Source organism: Choloepus didactylus, chromosome 15 (assembly GCF_015220235.1).
Source record: "Choloepus didactylus isolate mChoDid1 chromosome 15, mChoDid1.pri, whole genome shotgun sequence".
Classification (NCBI taxonomy): domain Eukaryota; kingdom Metazoa; phylum Chordata; class Mammalia; order Pilosa; family Megalonychidae; genus Choloepus; species Choloepus didactylus.
Window position 1 is genome coordinate 71584115 of NC_051321.1, and position 19759 is coordinate 71603873.

The 19759-nt window shown below is 38.7% G+C and overlaps 1 protein-coding gene and 2 pseudogenes across 4 annotated transcripts in view; all 3 read left to right on the plus strand.

Annotated features, from left to right (window-relative positions):
* The window catches only part of SAMD8 (sterile alpha motif domain containing 8), a 91424-nt gene that overhangs the window by 57602 nt on the left and 14063 nt on the right, over positions 1 to 19759 (plus strand). For all 4 annotated transcript variants that reach the window (XM_037804232.1, XM_037804233.1, XM_037804235.1 and 1 more), the window contains exons 2-4: positions 1124 to 1716; positions 14408 to 14503; positions 16468 to 16585. In XM_037804232.1, the coding sequence (XP_037660160.1) occupies positions 1124 to 1716; positions 14408 to 14503; positions 16468 to 16585 (807 nt within the window). The remainder of the gene's footprint in view (positions 1 to 1123; positions 1717 to 14407; positions 14504 to 16467; positions 16586 to 19759) is intronic.
* Positions 1681 to 11099, plus strand: LOC119510113 (annotated as a pseudogene).
* LOC119510112 lies at positions 16592 to 18918 on the plus strand (annotated as a pseudogene).

Consider the following 19759-nt stretch of genomic DNA (forward strand, 5'->3'; position numbering starts at 1 on the left):
ATTGGAACTGCTTCTTTTTTTTTTTTTTTTTTTTCAAATTAGTGGACACATGGGTGTTTGTTGTATCATTATTATTATTTTTTGTGTGTTTTAAAGTTTGCCTAATATGTTTTTTAAAAATCATCTCAGAAGGAAATGTGCTCTTTAGAGATCTGGAAAATGTCAGGAAACCCATAGGCTTTTGTAGTTAAGAAAGTACTGTAGGGAAATAGGTTTTTTCCATGTAAGCCTTTGTCTTTCATGTATCTGATATACTTTATAAACCTGATAAAGAGCTGAGTAATTGAAAGTTTTAAAATGGGAAAAGAACATAAGCAGAACTATGTGGGATCAACATAGTAAGAATTATCAATACTTTTGAAACAGAGCACATTATTGGCCTTTTATAACTGCAATTTAAGTTTGGGTTTTCATATTTATTGAAATGACAGTTTTCTTTTAAAAAATTTCTCACTAAAACCCCAGTGATTCTTTATGAAATCCTGTATTCAGTTCTATAATTGAATGCTGGAAGTAGAAGTAGAGAAAGAACTGGGCTATTAAGATACCAATTTATATTTAGTTTAATTTATATTTAGTTTAGTTTAAAGGCCTGATATCTGTTACAGAAATCATTAGGTGTATAGTACCTAAGGTGTTTTCCAGGATTTAAGTTATATACCTTTGTGTTTTTTGGGAGGTGGATATTTTGTCCATGAACATGAAGGTTTTAGAAGTTTGATTTTTTTTTTTTTTTGCATATAGCAAATCTTTTCTATGCATATTATTTTATGAAAACTATTAAAATGAGATTTTTCTCTCAATTCTCAATATAGGATTTTTTCTAATTAAGTTAGGGTTGGTATGTTGTGAAGAACCAATTGTAAAATGTCCTTTTTAAAAACAGTTGGTCATTAGCATTTATTCTATTTTTGGGGTTGTGGGGTTGTATGCATAAATTTATTAGAATGTTATTCTACTGAAAACCACTCATTATTGAATATTTTTGTTTCTTTTACTCTTTTAGAAACAAATAAGGCAGTGTAGGTAAATTACTGTTTCTGTTATCTTTATGTGTATTTGATCTTTGAAGGAATTGTTAGGACACATTGTTTTGTTTTGTTTTCTTGTTTTCCCATGGCAGGCAGTGGAGGAGGAAATGGCAGGACCTAATCAACTCTGCATTCGCCGCTGGACAACCAAGCATGTAGCTGTTTGGTTGAAGGATGAAGGCTTTTTTGAATATGTGGACATCTTATGTAATAAGCACCGACTTGATGGAGTCACATTGTTGACATTGACTGAATATGATCTCCGATCTCCTCCTCTGGAAATTAAAGTCTTAGGGGACATTAAAAGGTTAATGCTCTCAGTCCGCAAACTGCAGAAAATACATACTGATGTTTTAGAAGAAATGGGCTACAACAGTGACAGTCCCATGGGTTCCATGACTACTTTCATCAGTGCTCTTCAAAGCTCAGATTGGCTCTGTAATGGGGAGCCTTCACATGACTGTGACGGACCCATTACTGACTTGACTTCTGATCAGTACCAGTATATGAATGGTAAAAACAAACATTCTGTTCGAAGATTGGACCCAGAGTACTGGAAGACCATATTGAGTTGTATATATGTTTTTATAGTATTTGGGTTTACATCTTTCATCATGGTTATAGTCCACGAGCGAGTGCCTGACATGCAGACGTATCCACCACTCCCAGATATTTTCTTAGACAGGTAAGTTTTGTTCCTAGTTGGTAAGTTTGTAGGAAGTTGCTGTGATGACAATAATGATAATATATTTATGATAATCATGTTGTTTATTGTTGTTGTTGATTTATACTTGCATTTGCTTTATCTGGTAGTATATAACGATACACTTTGAAATAGCCTTCTACACTTAGAGTAAATTAGACCTTAAGCCTAGGTGAGTGGGAAAAACCACTGTCTAATTTATTTTTCTATAGGTATATACCTCCTTAGACACAACAGCTTTTTATAGCATCTTCTGGTGTGTTGTTTGTAATGAATGAAACATGGTGTTTGTTTTTTTTTTTTTAAATCGTGAACAGGATTCTGCTTTTCAGAAAATATGAGGTGGAAGGGAGTCTCCTTTATCACCAAATGAATTGGAATCATTACAAATAGTACAAACTGACTTAATCGTAGTGTTCTGTTGTTTTTATTAAATATTGAATATATTAAAAAGGAATAGAGTATATGTATAATATATAAAACTAACAAAAGAACAAATACTCAGAACTATTAGGTTTTATATTTGTGATTTTTTTATCTTTTTAAAATTTATAATATTTCTTATTTATTTTTATAAAGCTTACACCCTTCTAAAAGTGCTATATAGTATATGTATTTTAAAATTGAGATGAATTACGATTTCTAGGTTAAAATGGTAAAGTGACATACATACCACATTTTGCTCCCTCAGGAACCTCACTAAAACTTTAGTGTGTTTGTGTGCATGTGTATATATATTGTTCTAGTTTGCTAATGCTGCTGGAATGCAAAACACCAGAGACGGATTGGCTTTTATAAAAGGGGGTTTATTTGTTTACACAGTTACAGTCTTAAGGCCATAAAGTGTCCAAGGTAACACATCAGCAATTGGGTACCTTCACTGGAGGATGGCCAATGGTGTCCAGAAAACCTCTGTTATCTGGGAAGGCACGTGGCTGGCGTCTGCTCCAAAGTTGTGGTTTCAAAATGGCTTTCTCCCAGGACGTTCCTCTCTAGGCTGTGGTTCCTGAAAAATGTCACTCTTAGTTGCACTTGGGATATTTGTCCTCTCTCAGCTTCTCCGGAGCAAGAGTCTGCTTTCAACAGCCATCTTCAAACTGTCTCTCATCTGCAGCTCCTGTGCTTTCTTCAAAGTGTCCCTCTTGGCTGTGGCTCCTCTTCAAAATGTCACTCACAGCTGCACTGAGTTCCTCCTATCTATCAGCTCATTTATATGGCTCCAGTGACTCAACTTAGACCCACCCCTAATGGATGGAGCAACACCTCCATGGAAATTATCCAATCAGAGTCATCACCTGCAGCTGGGTGGGGTGCATCTCCACAGAAACACTCAAAGAATTACAATCTAATCAACACTGATAACTTCTGCCCACACAAGATTACATCAAAGATAATGGCGTTTGGGGGACACAATATATTCAAACTGGCACAATACGTAACTTTTTTTTTTTTTTTCAAGTGGTAAAGCCATAGGTGTGGGGTAGATAAGAAAGGAGAAAACAGCAGACACATTTTTGGAAGTTTGAAAGCAGATGAATGAGTGGTAATTAGCAGACCTAAAATAACCTGATTCTAAAACAGCTGTGGAGAAAATGGAGAACCAATCTGATTTATTGGTTTCTTAAAGCTCTGGATAGTAGAGGTAAAGGAGTGGTTCTAAAAGAAGAATTGATTGAAAACTATTTAAGAAACTGTTAGATTCTTAAATCAACTCCCCTAATCTGTATCACTTTCCTAACCTAAACCGAAGACCCTAGGTAGTGAGAAGGAAATATGTAGATATCTGGGGGAAGACTACTTTAGGCAGAAGAAACAGCAAGGCACAAAAATCCTGAATTGGGAGCATGCCTGGCATATTTAAGGAACGGCAAGTTCGAGATGGGGAGAGCAGTTGGAGAAGAAGTCAGAAAGGAGACAGGAGGTCAGAATGTGTAAAGGGCTTTATTTTCATTATGAGTAAAAGGAAAGCATTGGGAAGTATCGAGGAGAGGAGTGGTGTGATCTAACTTTCATTTTTAAAAAGGTCATTCTGGTTGTTGTATTGAGAATGGCCAATGGGGAAAGGGGATTGGGTGTAGGAAACCAGGGATACGTTTAGAAGCTATTGAATTCATCTAAACAAAGGTGGCGGTGTCTTGGACAAGGGTATTAGTGGTAAAGGTTGTGTGAAGGAATCAAATTCTATATATATTTTTGAAAGTAGAGCCAGCAGATTTTGGTTTTGGATGAGAGGTGTACAAGAAAGGGAGAAATCAAGGATGAGTCCAAGATTTTTGGCCTGAGCTTCAGGAAGGATGGAGTCACTTTTTTTTTAAGGAGATGGGAAGACTGTGGAAGGAGCAGACTTGAAAAGAAAATTAGGGGTTTGGTTTTGGGTATGTCAAGTTTGAGATATCTTTTACATATCCAAATCAGGATGTCGAGTAAGAGATGGAAATATGAGCTGGTGTTCAAAAAGAGATGTGGGCTGAAATTTAGGAATTGTCAACCTAAGTAAAGCCATGAGACTAGATAACGTCTCCTACAAAGTGAGCCCAGAAGGGAAGAAAAGAGAGTTGAAGATTGAGCCTCAGGTCAGAGAAGGAGGAACCAGCAAAGAAGATGGAGGAAAGCAGAGTAGAGAGAGAGTGGTGTCTTGGAAGCTAAGTAAAAAAAAGTATTTTAAGAAAGCAGGAATAATTAATTAGCTGTGTCAAATGCTGCTGAGAGGTCAACCAAAATGAGGAAAGTTGACCAATAGATTTAGCAAAATGTTGGTCACCAGTGACCTTGACAAGAGTTAATAAGGGCAAAAGTCTGACTGTAATAGGTTCAAGAGAAAACGTGAAACACATTAGAATTTACCCAAAGGTATATCTCCACAACTGTGAAACAATATATGCACAAAGTTACTCATTTTGGAGTATTTGTAATCATTGTAAATATTGAAAATAATCTAAATGTTCATCCATGGAAGGACAGTTGAATACACAATGGTACGTCTACATAGTGGAGTGCTATATAATTATAGAAAATAATGGGGAAGGTTTCTGTGAACTGATATGAAGTGATTTAAAAACTCAGTAGCAGTGGGCATTTAGACCATCCACATCATGGTTTCTAAATACCATTCCCTACTAAAAGGAACCAGACAAGGGTTCCTTGAAGAATGGCTGATTTTAGGTCTGAGGCAAGGAAAGTACAAAACGAGCCTGAAACAGATCTTGTGTCAGAAAGCAAGGAGATGTCTAAAACCAGTGAAAACACGTCAGAAGAACTTAGGAGCTGTCTTGAAGGGGTTCTGACTGACCAAATTAGGACAATTGGAACATCAAAAAGAATAATGGTAATGGGTTGTAATATATTGAGTTTTAAAAAGGAATCTCTGAGTCCACAGTGATAAACAACAAACAAGCAAACAAAAAGTGGGGTGAGGGAAAGTTCTTCAAGATGTGAGCTGGAAAGACTAAAGGTGTTAGTTAGAGTGGGTTTCTAGAAATTGAGATTATGAGAAGTAATGTCCTTGGTAATAAGCATTAAAAAAGAGAAGAGAGTGAGAAGAACACAGATTACAACAGAAGTATTAGAGAGAGGAACACAAATTACAACAGAAGTATTGGAGAGAATAACAGTGAACTAGAAGTTAAAATCTTCAAGAAATGAGAGAATGGATGCTGAAGTTCTGTATGTGTCTATAACAAGGCATAATGGGAAAAAGGAGGGAAAAGAGCCTGGAAGAGCAATGAGGATTTTATTTTTATGTGTACAGTTCAGTAGTTTTTAGTTTATTCACAGAGATGTGCAATGAACACCACTAATTCCAGAACATTATCATGATGCTAAAAAGAAACTACATACCAATTAGCAGTCACATTCCATTCTTTCTTCCCCCAGCCCCTGAAAACCATAATCTACTTTCTGTCTCTATGAGTTTGCCAGTTCTGAACATTTCATATAAATGGAATCACTCAATCTGTGACCTTTTGTGTCTGGCTTATTTCACTTAGCATAATGCTTTCAAGGTTCATCCATGTTGTAACATGTATCAGTACTTTATTCCTTTTTATAGCTGAATAATATTCCACTATGTGGATAACACATCGTATTTTATTTATCCATTCACCCGTTGATGGATGTTTGGGTTGTTTCCACTTTTATGCTGTTATGAATAATGCTACTATGAATATTCATTCATATATGTTTTTATATGGACATATGTTTTCAATCGCAATGAGGATTTAAAACCAAATTTTGCTTAGCTCTTTATCTATAATGTTACATGTTGCAAAGCTCCATGCTTTTATGCATCTGAACTTTATTAATAGAAGAATGGTAGCAGGTACTGTCAGTGCTCCTTCCATATCCCCTTGGATCTCTTTTCCATGTTCATGCACACTGATATTCCTAGGAGCCAGAAAATGTGTCTCTGTTGGAGGGATGTTCTTGAGCTGCTGGAACATACTCTGCCTGGTTGAACAAAGAGCCAAAACTGCTTGGAAATTTCCTCCTGCAGCAGCTCTTAACCAATAACTAATGATGAGGTAGGGTATAAATATTGCATTTCTTTCCCCTAATTGGGGTGTTGAGGTCTGACCTACACTGTCTCTAAGTTCCCTACAGGACTGAGCCAAAGTTATCCTTTCCTGAGTTTCCCACAGGACTTTGCTTGATGTCTCACCATTGCGTGGCCTTCTGCCTTCCTGGTCCCATATCCGCACTATCCTATGGTTTTTCCTTGGGAACATTTCCTAATAAATCACTTTAACACTGATCTTTGTTTCCAGGTCTGCTTCTGAAGCTTATCTGACATGGTTCCAAGAGCTTCAGTAGATTTTAAACAGAAAATTAGAAGGGAATAGGGCCACTTCTAGAGGTAGGTCCACCTACAGCAGTGCAAAGGGATAACTGATAACCGTAATAGCAAGGGAGGAACAGAAGCCCTAGAAGAAGCAAACATAAATAGTGGAAAAACACACCAATCTGGGTTTTAAGTGCCCTTCATTTCTCAGTAGTCCCTGAGGTCAGTACAGAGACTAATAATGTACAGTATAATAATCAGTGTTCATAGTGATTAAATGAATTACCAAAGAAAATTAAATTCTTTCCAGAAAAAAAGGCATATGTGCATATAATGCATTTTAGAAAGTTTGCCATCAAAGTAAACATGAGGGTTAGAATACATATTTGACAGTTCTCTCAACACTCCACTGAAATGACAGTATAAGGGGAAGGGGTTGGAAAACCCCTATAATCCCATAAAAGCAGAAACAGTGATAGTAATGAAAGTTTGGAAGAAATGAAAGCTAACTGCCTGTTGTGGGATGGGTACAAAGAATAGTGCTGCTCAAGAGATGTGTTTATTTGTACCACAGAACTCCAGAAAAGCTCACAAAACAGGAGGCAGTAGGTATTTCTCAAGGCTACATACAGTTGGGAGCTAAATTAGGGAGAATTGGTTGGAAATCTATTTAAGAAGCTTTTATACTCCTAGGTCCCCTATTTTACTCCAGTAGAAGACTTGGTATATTTTCCAGAGGAGTTGAATATGAGGGATTCTGGAATCTGGGACACCATGCCCAGTTGAGAGTGAAGGTACTATATATTTTCAGTATGTTTTCAAAAGGAATTAACTCAAAGTCTATGTACTAATCACTGAGACTTCCAGCTCCCTTCCTTTACTTAAGTTGGAGAATGTTGTAGCCAGACTTACCACTCACCACCTGGCCCCAGTCTTCCAAGCAGGAAAAGATTCCTGTTCTTGGAAAACCTGCCCAAGAGAGGAGGACTGCAGATACTGCTATTGGGAGAATATTTCCAGTCAATCAACCACACCTTTGCCTACTTACTCTCCAGTGAAACCAGCAATTTGACAAGCTCAGCCCCTTCACACAGAGCATCCAGTTATAGTATTTCACTTTAAATTCGAATGGTCAGTCAAGAATTACCAGACATTTGAGGAAAACAGACTAACACAAACAGAAAAAAGGAAACTCGGAGGACACACAAAATAGGGAGTAGAATACTTTTTAACAAAATTAATACCCTCAGAGAGATGTGGTGTTAAATATTGTATGAGACAGTAACAGGAGGCTATAAAAAAGGAAAACTCAGCAGAAAAGTTTTTGGAAAACAAAATGATGAAAGTAGAAATTAAAAATCCAGCAGGATAATTGGAACATAAATGTTATGAAATTGCCCCAAAAGTAGAACAGATGTGGAAAGCAGAGAAGAAAAGGTAAGATAGATCTGGTTGGCTGAAAATCAACAAATAAAAATCAACAGAAAGAGTACATAGAAAAAATGGAGGGGAAGATATTATCTAAGATAAAACAGACTGAAAGAGACCATCAAATATCCAGTACAAGTATGAAAAATGATCCATACCAAGGCCCATAATAGTGAAATTTCAGGACACTGAGTATAGACAGAAAGTCCTAAAAGCTTCTTTAATAGACAAAGTACCATACAAAAGATTGGAAATTCACAAATCATCAAATTTCTCCACAAACAGTGGAAGCTAAAAGACAGTGGAACAATGCCTTTAACCTTCTGAGAGAAAATAATGTCTTACATAGAATTCTCTATCCAGGCAAACTATCAATTAAATATAAGGCTTGACTAAAAACATTTACTCCTTGGGCTGGTTTGGATCTGTTATGTACCCCATAAAAGGCCATGTTCTTTTAATCCAGTCTTGTGGGAGCAGACCTAATATGAGTGGGACCTTTTGATTAGGTTGTTTCCATGGAGATATGACTCCACCCATTCAAATTGGGTTTTAATTAGTTTACTGGAGTCCTTAAGAGAGCTCAGAGCTGACACAGATGCTCAGAGAAGCTAAGAGAATCAGAAGCCCAAAGATATTTTGGAGAAAGCCATTTTGGAACCAGAATCCAGGAGAAGAAGGACTAGCAGATATCACCATGTGCTTTCCTTTGTGACAGAGGAACCCCAGATGCCATTGACCTTTCCTCAGAGAAGGTATCTACCTCTTGATCCCTTAATTTGGACATTTTCATGGCCTTAGAACTGAAAGTTTGTGAACTAATAAACCCCCACTGTAAAAGCCAAACTATTTCTGGTAATTTGCATTCAGGCAGATTTAGCAAACCAAAATACCCCTCTACCCCACACATATTAGAATAGTCAAAATGAAAAAAAAGAACAAAAAAACCTGACTCTACCAGATGCTGACAAGGATGCAGAGCAATTGGTACTCTCATACATTGTTGGGAGAATGCAAAATGGTACAACTGTTTTGGAAAGTTACATGGGTTCTTAAGAAGTTAAACCTACACTTAACATAGGACCCAATCGTTCCACTCTTAGGTGTTTACCCAAGAGAAATGAAAACATTTGTCCACGCAAAGACCTGTTTGCAGTCTTTATTCATAATCACCAAAAACTGGGAAAAGCCCAAAATATCCATTAACCAGTGAATGAACGGGTAAAGAAATGTGAGTAAAGAATTATACATGCGGGGCGGGGCAAAGCCCGTCGGCGCCGTCCTTCCTCCCCGCGGGGGGTGGGCGTAGCTCGCCGCGCTCCGCACAAAGTTTGTTTTCTCCTTTAGGGCGGGGGGGGGGAGGGCGAAGAGAGCGTGGAGGGTAGGAGAGGGGATCTGACGTCCAGCCCCGAGCTGTCAGGCCGGGTGTCAGGCCCGGCAGGTACGCGGCATGCTCCGCGGGCGCCCCCCGCCCCCCGCCAGGATGCCCCTACAGAGCGCAAGGCCGCGTGGGCCGGAAAGACGCTCGGAAAAGCTTGCCCGAGAGCCATCCTAGCCGCTAGACACCTCCACCATGTCAGACAGTGATCTAGGCGAGGACAAAGGCCTCCTCTCCCTGGCGGGGAAGAGGAAGTGGAGAGGGAACCTGCCCAAGGAATCAGTGAAGATCCTCCGGGACTGGCTGTACCTGCACCGTTACAACGCCTATCCCTTAGAGCAAGAGAAGCTGAGCCTTTCTTGGACAGACCAACCTGTCAGTGCTACAGATAAGTAATTGGTTCATCAGTGCCCGGCAGCGGCTTCTCCCAGACACCTAACCAGTTCACCATTTCCCGCCGTGCGGGCCAAAGCCTCAGATGTGACCCTCCCCCCAGGGCAACAGCCCCTCAGTGCTGTGTCTGTACCTATCCCTACCAATGTGCTCTCCTTGTCTGTGTGCTCTGTGCCGCTCCACCCAGACCAGGGGGAGAAGCCAGCCGCCCCCTTCCCACAGGGGGAGCTAGAGCCACCCAAGACCTTGGTGACTCCTGGTAGCACACTCACCCTGCTGAGAAGGGCTGAGGCTGGCAGCCCCACAGGTGGACTCTTCAACACACCACCGCGCACGCCTCCAGAGCCGGACAAGAAGGACTTTAGCAGCTTCCAGCTGTTGGTGGAGGTGGCGCTACAGAGGACTGCTGAGATGGAGCTTCAGAAGCAGCAGGACCCATCACCTCCCTTACTGCACACTCCCATCCCCTTAGTCTCTGAAAACCCCAGGTAGGCATCTGCTAGCAGGGTGCTCAAGGCTTGAGCCAGCTGTCCTGGGTTTCCATTTTGGTTCGCTTTCATACAGAGGGTTTTCTGTTAATCACTGCCAAACATCAGGACCGTCTCTTCTGTCCGGAGGTCTTCAGCAGGAAGACACTAACTGGTGTCATTGCACTGTGATGGGGACCTCTCCTGAGCTGACTCTGTCATTTTTCCAGGCCTCCTCACAGTATTGGAACCAAGAGGTGGGAGACAGGCATGGTGCTGCTGCTGCTTCTCCAGGAATCCCCGGGACACCTCTGTTCCTGTCAGGTTTCCTGGGCTAGCCTCAGGGAACCTGCCAAGTTCAGACCTATGCTGGTCCCAAGTTGCCCTTGAGTTGGGCCTCTGTTAAGCCAGGTGTGGACATTCCAAGATCTTAAGTGTGAACAAAAGAGAAACTCAGCACATGTAACGGAACCGGCTCCAGTTGAATGTTTAGTTTTTGCTAAACTATTATTTTTCCCTTTTTGCTGTGGTTTGCATTAATGGGAGTAGTTATCCCTGGTGTGGGGAATGAGCGAGTGCCTTGCATGGTGGAATCTGATGAACTGGGAAAGATCCACCACTGCAACTGGTGACTGTTTTACAAGGAAGTGAGTACTTTTTTGGGGGGACCAGCTATATCTCTGTAGTAGTGCGGAAATTCCAAACTGTTGTTTTGTTGGTTGTTTGGTTTACCAAAAAAAGAAAAGAAAAGAAAAAAAAAACTTACGGGTTCTTTCTTTTCTGCATCAGGCACAGAAAAGGACAAAGCCATAGCCAAGAGGAAGGGTTCAACAGAGAATATTACCAAAACTAGGCACAGAGCGGAGAAGCATGATAAATCCAGAGAATTTTTTTTTTTGTTGTTTTTTATTCTATTTTTGGAGGGTGTGTGTGATATAAACTAGATCAAGGCAGTGGGTTTTCTTCTGTTTAAAGTTTTCTTTCCGTTATTCCTGAATGGCCTTGCCCTGCAGCCTGAGTTTGGAATTCCTTTAGGATACTGGGGCCGGAATGTCAAAAGCAGCTCCTACTTGGAGAGAAGTGAGCCATCTAGTAGTCAGGCAGCCCTCCTATCTGAACAGGCAGCTTTTCCAACAATGGTGGCAGGAAACCATTCCTGGCAGGTCCCTAGGGAACTGCCACCAGAGGAGGCTGGGATTGGAATTGGTTATGAAGCCTGTTTACTATGTCTTTGTGTTGCACCTTTCTTTAAGCTGGAGTTGCAGAGGCCTTGCTCTGAACTTCAGTGAAACAAATCAGTCGGTCTTACTATTCTCCCTCCCCAACCTTCCCTGCATTTTTTTTTCCTGCTGTTTCATTGCTGAGAATGTTGAACAGCACCAAATCCCCTCCATATATATCCTAAGAAACACTAACCCTAGGTTATTAGTAGCCTAAATAATTTTGTTCTGAATAACATTGTTACTTGGGCCAAGAGACAGGTCAGGGCCCCGGCCTGTAGTTTCTTGAAATTGCCAGGTGTCAGGCACAATGTATGTGTGGGGGTGAGTTTCTGGGTTTCCTGGTTGTTGACTGATGTGGGTGGGCCTGGCCAGGAGAAAGGTAGCAACATGTCTCCTGTCCTTTCTGGGAAGATCCCTGAAACCCTCAGGGAGGCTTCTCCCCCTTCTCCTGAGTGGCTTAGCCTGTCCATTGTTGTAGGGGATCAGTTATTAAAAGAGGGAGTTTTTCTCTTCGAGGGTTGGCAAGTTTCCTATGCATTCTTTTGCCTCCCTCAGCCTCTTCCTCCTGTGCCCTCTCCTTGTGTGCCCCAGGGTGATCAGGGATCCTCACCCTCCTGAGGCCCAGCTGGGGAAAATAAGCATGGCAGCTTCAGGTTTAGTTGAAGTTGCCATTTTCCCAGCCTCTTCCTCCCTGCCCATGTCTATGAGCCCAGGCCTGGTGTGCCTGTTGCAGGATGCTGATTGTAGGGGACTCAGTGTATGGGGTTGGGGTAGGATTTCCCCTTCTCACAATGCACTGAGCAGTAGAGGTGGTAGGTGGAGGGGCCATGCTGCTGAATTCTGGTTGGCATTCTGCCTCTGCGAGAAATGGGGTAGCTGGGGTAGGGCAGCCTCTGCTTGGGTTTGGTTGTGAGATAAACCTGGAAAAGAGGCACAGTTGTCTGGTTGAATTATTTGAGCAAAAACCTACTGTAAATAACTTTTGTTTTTGTCTTTTGTCAAGTAAAGTTTTTTTTTGTTGTAAAAAAAAAAAGAATTATACATGTAACATGGATGAATCTCACATGCATTGTGCTGAATGAAAGAAGCCAGGTATGAAAGGCTTTATAGTGTACAATGGCATTCATATGACAAAAGACAAACTTATAAAGGGACAGAAATCAGATCAGTGGGTGCCACAGGGTTGAAGATGGGGAAGGAATTGATAACAAAGGGGCACGAAGGAACTTTTTGGTGTAATAAAAATGTTCTGTCTTTATTGTGGTTGTGGTTATACAACTGAATACGTTTGTCACAACTCATCAAACTGTATACTTAGAAAAGGGTGAATTTTTCCACATGTAAATTAAACCTCAATAAATCTGATATAAGCAAATTTATTCCTCCAACTCCTCTTTCTCAGAAAACAGCTGAAGATTATATGCCATCAAAACTAAGACGTGAACTGAGAAAGAGGAGGATATGGGATTCAGAAAACAGAAGGTCCAATATAAAAAAGAGGCATCGGGGATTTCCAAGATGAAGGTCAAATTTTATTCCAGGAAGTAGCTGTGCAGAAGTCCTAGAAAATGCAACTTTTTAACTTGGAACAAGAGGGAAGAAAGCTCTAGAAGAGATTTCCCCGAATGGAAAAATAGAAATTGATAGAATAGTTTGGGGATGAATTGGTGATAGGAACACACAAAACAGAGAAAACTTTAAAGAAAGTATTTATTAGCTCCATAGAATTATAAGAAGTTGTACAAAGGAGTAATTTAATCATCATCATTCCCTACGATTCAGCTATGAATGATATGTACAAACTTACGGTAAGTAAAAGTTGTAAATATTTTAAACACAATTGTGAATTTAACTGTGTGGAAAGAATGGGAGAGTGGGGGGAGGGGGTGTTGGGGTGGCGTGACCAAAAGATTTAATGCCAGCTGAAACAGCTACTCTGGGGAGCAAGAAGTAAGTGTAGGTTGGGGATGGAGGCAGAAGACTCCTTTTCATCATAAGCTTTGTACCGCTGTTTTTAGAATGTTAATTTTTAAAGTTAAAATTTTTTTGAAGTCATTTTAAAGAATCTTTATCTGAAAATTTCTATTATACGAATTAAACCTTTCCACAGTAACATCAAATAAATAAGTCAGTGATAGGTTAAAGGTATGTGAGTCTTTTTTTTCCTGGAGTTATGGGTAAAAGATGAGTCCCTGAATGAAGATGATTCATTTTCTCTTCAGTTACTCTGAGTAAGGTTTGGAGTAGACTTTGTTAATACCTTTCCTATCTTTCTGATCTCATGTTTTCTTTTTTAAAATAACTTTAATTAGTTAGTACGTGCTCATTGTAAAGTTATTAGTGGAAATGTAGGAAGAGTAAAAATTAAACCACCAGTATTCCTACCATCCAGAGATGATCTATTCGGCTTATTTCATTTCCATTTTTTCCTACTTCCCCTTTCCCCTTCCTTTCTCTCCTTTCCTGTTTTTAAATTAAAAAAATGACATGTCTCTTACTCTAGTAGTTGGTTACCACAGGAGCTGTGGATTTGATGAGGAGAGAAGAGGGACCAATAGAAAATATAGAAGAATACGGGGATACAAAACAAAGGAGAACAGAGAAATAAAGGAGTGTAAAAAAAAAAAAATCCAATTTACTGCTTCTAAAACAAATCCAAATATATTAAAAAAAAGGAGGTATCAACTTCAAGCCCTGGTTGGATCCAGAAATGACCTCATATGTAAGAAGTGAGCCTTTCTTCCATTGTTTTTTTGTGGGCAGTCCTATATCCAGGTCTACCATGTAATATAATAGGGAGGGAGAAAAGGATTGTTAACATCTTAGTAGTGAACCATGATGCAGAATCACACAACAAACAGGTTCTGATAAATAGAGGTATTTTCAGTTTTTTCCCCTAGATTCAAAATATCATCTCCTAAAAGAGATAAAAGTTATATAAAGCATTTTTAGAAGATTAGCTTATTGAAAAAGATATGCATTAGCTTAAATTTTTCTTTTCTTTCAGTGTTCCTAGAATCCCATGGGCCTTTGCCATGACAGAAGTTTGTGGCATGATTCTGTGCTATATTTGGCTCCTGGTTCTTCTTCTTCACAAGCACAGGTACCTTCCTTATTCCATTAAAAGATTAAGAGTTTTGACTCTGTTGTGTAAAGATCATCAAACCTTGTCTTTCCCTTTCCAGTTTCTTTATTAATTTTCTTAATGGTCAGTGTGACATTATAATTATTGACAAGGGAAAATGTTCTGGGTTTCATTACCTAAAGATTCAAAGATATTATATATTTAGTAATATTTTGAAGGTATTTTCCAGGGAAAGTTTAGATAGAGACGGGGATGATTAGCCATGGGCCAACCATTGACAGTCTAACCTTACCTTTCTTTAGAAACAAGCAAGAAATGTCATTTTCCATAGGAGGATAAAAACTGCTTCAAGGACAGTCTGGTTGAATGTATGGATGGAAGAAATTGTTCTCTGCTTGGAGGAGGCACATTAAAAAAGAAATTATTTTGCACATCATATACCTCTACTGTGTTTGGTTTATTTCAGGTGCTATAGGAAGTTGCTGAATAGGGAAAGTGCTTCACCAAGAAATAAAAAGGAAAGTTTTGGTTTTTTTTTGAATTGCAAAAAGAAAGGAAACCTAAGAGTAGGCTCCTTTAATCTTTTAATGGGAAAATTATTTGATTTAAACCAAAAATAAGACAGTGCGGGAAAAATTTTAAAACTATAAAGTTAATAGATGTTGTAGCTGTGTCCACTCTCTTTGGAAGACTGGAGAGAAATAAGGACAATTTCTTGAACCTTAGATCCTTTCTCCTCACCAGGGAATGCTTGAGGAAAATCATGGCCCTCAGCAGCAGTTATTTTAGTGCTTTGAAGGTGAAAACTAAGGTTGAGTGTGCTATTCTTGTCACACTTTTAGGTCAGTTGGAGCCTCATTCTCCCATTTTGGAGTAATATTTTTACCTCTGGATTGCTTAAAAGCAGAAACGTTTTAAAGACACATGTCTCACTGCCACTCTGTGGTTTAACTTTGCCTCACAAGACCCCATGGATTTGAATTTGAATTTATCCAGCTTTAACAAAGCCTAGCAGTGGCTGGTTATGCAAGTGTTGATGTTTAATTAGTATAAGAAAGTATTTCTCAAAGTGTGGTCCATGTTCCGCTTTCCTTAGAATCACCTCAGCTACTTCTTAAAATGCAGATTCCTGGGCTTCATCCCAGTTGTGCACACTAAAGTTTGAGACTAGCTTTGTAGTCAAAATGCGTTTTTTGAGGCAGGGATGAACATCATGAAATATAGTCCCTGCCCTCAAGAATCTTATAGTCTGTTTTGAAGAGATAAAACATTAAAAATATAATATAACAAGTAGTTCAAGCAATGCCACTGTGTAGTTCATGATTAGCCAAATGGCTGTTTTTCAAAACTTTTGTTTGAGATATAATCCTGGCTATAAAACTTAGTATTTTATAGCTTAAGTGTAAGTGGAAATGTTAGAATTTTTTTTAGATAGCTACTATCATTAGCCAATTTACAGTGTTGTATATTAATCAGAAAAATACAACTTACTTCCAAATAAATCATTTATGAGTAATAGGAAAAACACTAAGAGTCAGGCTAGGTCCTAGTCTTAGTTCTCTCTTGGCATTACTCTTTTACTTTCTCCTAGCCATACCTTTTTATCAGTGAAATGACGCTCTTAGAATCCATTTTAGGTCTCCACTGTCCAACATGGCAGGCACTAGCCATATGTGGCTATTTATATTTAAATGAAAATTCATTAGAATGAAATGAAAGTTAAAATTCAATTCTTTATTCACACTAGCCACATTTCAAGTATGTGGCTACTGGATAACATATCAGACAAGTGCAGGTAGAGAACATTTTCATCATTGCAGAAAGTTCCCTTGGACTCTATATGGTCTCTTAAGATTTCTGCTTTCTTCACGAGTGTAGTGGCTTTCCTTCTTACTGCCTCTTTAAGTAAACGTTTGACATTTGGGGTGTTTTGCTTTGTTTTTTCTTTGATCATTCCGCCTTTATGGTTGGTCTGTTCACAGGTCAATACTTCTGCGAAGGCTCTGTAGTCTGATGGGCACTGTTTTCTTGCTTCGCTGCTTTACCATGTTTGTGACCTCCCTCTCCGTGCCAGGACAGCACCTACAGTGTACTGGAAAGGTAGCCTGCTGTGTTCTCTATTGTTCTTTCCTGTTGTTCTTTGTGGATTGATGGTACCATTTATTCGATAGGGCTAGGATGTGGATTTTAATATTAAAATATGCTTTTCAGTATTTGCAATATCTGTAATAAACCTCTAGCAGTAATTTGGTAAAAATCTTAAGCTGGAATCTACCTCCCTGTAACTCCTAACCATTGATACTAGTTTTACCCTGTGGAGCTATCAAAAAAAGAGTAATAAGTTTCTTTCAGTCTTTCAATTACCATGACCGTGATCCCCTTACTGTCTTTTAAAATATAGTTACAGTACTCTAAACTTTGCTTTTTCTGGGTTATACAAAATAATGGCTGATTTTAGTTTTTGTTTTATACTTTGTAGCTTGTTATTTTGGTATGTTGTAGATATCTCTTCTGGGTAAACTGAAAGAGGAGAAATTATACAGACGGGAACCACAAAAACAAAAAAAGAGTAATGAGTTACTTTACAAATAAAAAAGACCCTGAAAATTCTGTGTACTTTATATATTTATATATAATTTGCTGTTGTGACTCATTAAATTTGACCAAACAACTTATTATCTTACCTTTTCTAAGTCCCAGTTTTTAGTTCTGTGTTCCCAAATACTCAAACATATTAACACCTTTTGTTGTTATTTTAGTGTTGTTTGTAAAGTATAAAAAAAATTGCACTGTTTCTTCTGCTGCAATATAAATAGTTGAAATGCCCACAAGGGAAGATTAAGTAACCAAATGAGATCAAGAGCTAAAAATATGCCCTTAAGCTGAAGGGTAACAAAATTTTCTCCAGGTATTAGGAGTGTTTAGACAGTAAGAAAAGGGAAAGGATTAATATGACATTTAGCATTTAGTGTAAAGGAAATATTTTATTTTTTAGGTAAAAATTGGTTTTGCTTTGTTTTTAAAAAACAGAAGTAATTTTTTTCTAATTATCAAGTTATATAAGCTTATTGTAAAAATTCAAATGATATAGAAATGTATAAATTAAAAAGTAAAGTGCCCGGCCGCTGCTACCGGGACTCGGTCTGCGCGCCAGCACCCCACTACTGACAATTCCGCCACCATGGAGGACGTGAACGAGTACAGCAACATAGAGGAATTCGCAAGATTAACGCAAGCAAGAATCAGCAGGATGACGGTAAAATGTTTATTGGAGGCTTGAGCTGGGATACAAGCAAGAAAGATCTGACTGAATATTTGTCTTGTTTTGGAGAGGTTGTAGACTGCACAATTAAAACAGATCCAGTCATTGGAAGATCAAGAGGATTTGGTTTTGTGCTTTTCAAAGATGCTGCTAGTGTTGATAAGGTTTTGGAACTGAAAGAACACAAACTGGATGGCAAATTGATAGACCCCAAAAGGGCAAAGGCTTTAAAAGGGAAAGAACCCCCTAAAAAAGTTTTTGTGGGTGGATTGAGCCCAGATACTTCTGAAGAGCAAATAAAAGAATATTTTGTAGCATTTGGAGAGATCAAAAATATTGAACTTCCCATGGGTACAAAAACAAAAGAAAGAAGAGGATTTTGTTTTATCACATATACAGATGAAGAGCCAGTAAAGAAATTGTTAGAAAGCAGATACCATCAAATTGGTTCTGGAAAGTGTGAAATCAAAGTTGTACAACCCAAACAGGTATATAGGCAGCAACAGCAACAACAGAAAGGAGGAAGAGGAGCTGCAGCTGCTGGATGAGGTGGTACAAGGGGTCGAGGATGAGGTCAGGGCCAAAACTGGAACCAAGGATTTAATAACTATTATGATCAAGGATACGGAAATTACAATAGTGCCTATGGTGGTGATCAGAACTATAGTGGCTATGGTGGATATGATTATACTGGGTATAACTATGGGAACTATGGATATGGACAGGGCTATACAGACTACAGTGGCCAACAGAGCACATATGGCAAGGCATCTTCAGCGGGTGGCAATCACCAAAACAATTACCAGCCATACTATAAGAGGACCTTGGAGAAAAGAGGAGGAAATACTAAAGTAACCCATCTTGCAGGATGATGTTGAAGATTGGTCTTCTGTTGATCTAAGATGATTATTTGGTAAAAGACTTTCTAGTGTACAGGACACAACTGTCCAACTGTATATAGCTGCCAATTAGTTTTCTTTATTTTTACTTTGTCCTTTGCTGTCTATGTTATTCCTTGGTGTGGATTTGTGTTTATACAAATTTTATTTGTATGATTTCATGTTAAACCTCAAATAAATGCTTCCTTATGTGATTGTTAAAAAAAAATACTCAAATAATTCTCCCTTCTTTCACTCTACTCCGTAAATAATACTGTTAATCCTTGTGTGTATAATCATATAGACCCTTTTTATGTGTTCATACATTAGTTTATATACTTTTGTATATAATACTTTTTTCTTTTTCTTTTTTTAGCTTTGTGTTTTGTTTTTTTTTTAAATTCAGTTTTATTGAAGTATATTCACGTACCATACAATCATCCATGGTATACAATCAACTATTCACAGTATGATCATATAGTTATGCATTCATCACCACAATCTATTTCTGAACGTTTTCCTTACATTAGAAAGAATCAGAATAAGAATAAAAAATAAAAGTAAAAAAGAACACCCAAACCATCCGCCCCATCCCACCCTATTTGTCATTTAGTTTTTGTCCCCATTTTTCTACTCATCCATCCATACATTAGATAAAGAGAGTGTGATCCACAAGGTTTTCGCAATCACAGTGTCACCCCTTGTAATCTACATTATTATACAGTCATCTTCAGGAGTCCAGACTACTGGGTTGGAGTTTAGTAGTTTCAGGTATTTACTTCTATCTATTCCAATACATTAAAACCTAAGAGGTGTTATCTATATAGTGCATAAGAATGTCCACCAGAGTGACCTCTCGACTCCATTTTAAATCTCTCAGCCACTGAAACTATTTCATCTCATTTTGCATCCCCCTTTTGGTTAAGAAGATATCCTCAATCCCACGATGCCAGGTCCACATTCATCCCCGGGAGTCATATAGCTTTGTGTTTTGAAATAATTTCAAATTTATAGAACAGTTGCAAAAATAATACACACCCCATACAGAGAATTCCAACATACTCCCCCCTCCAGATACCCAGATCCACCAATGTTAACATTGTGCCACATTTGCCATTTCTTTCTCTTTCTCTT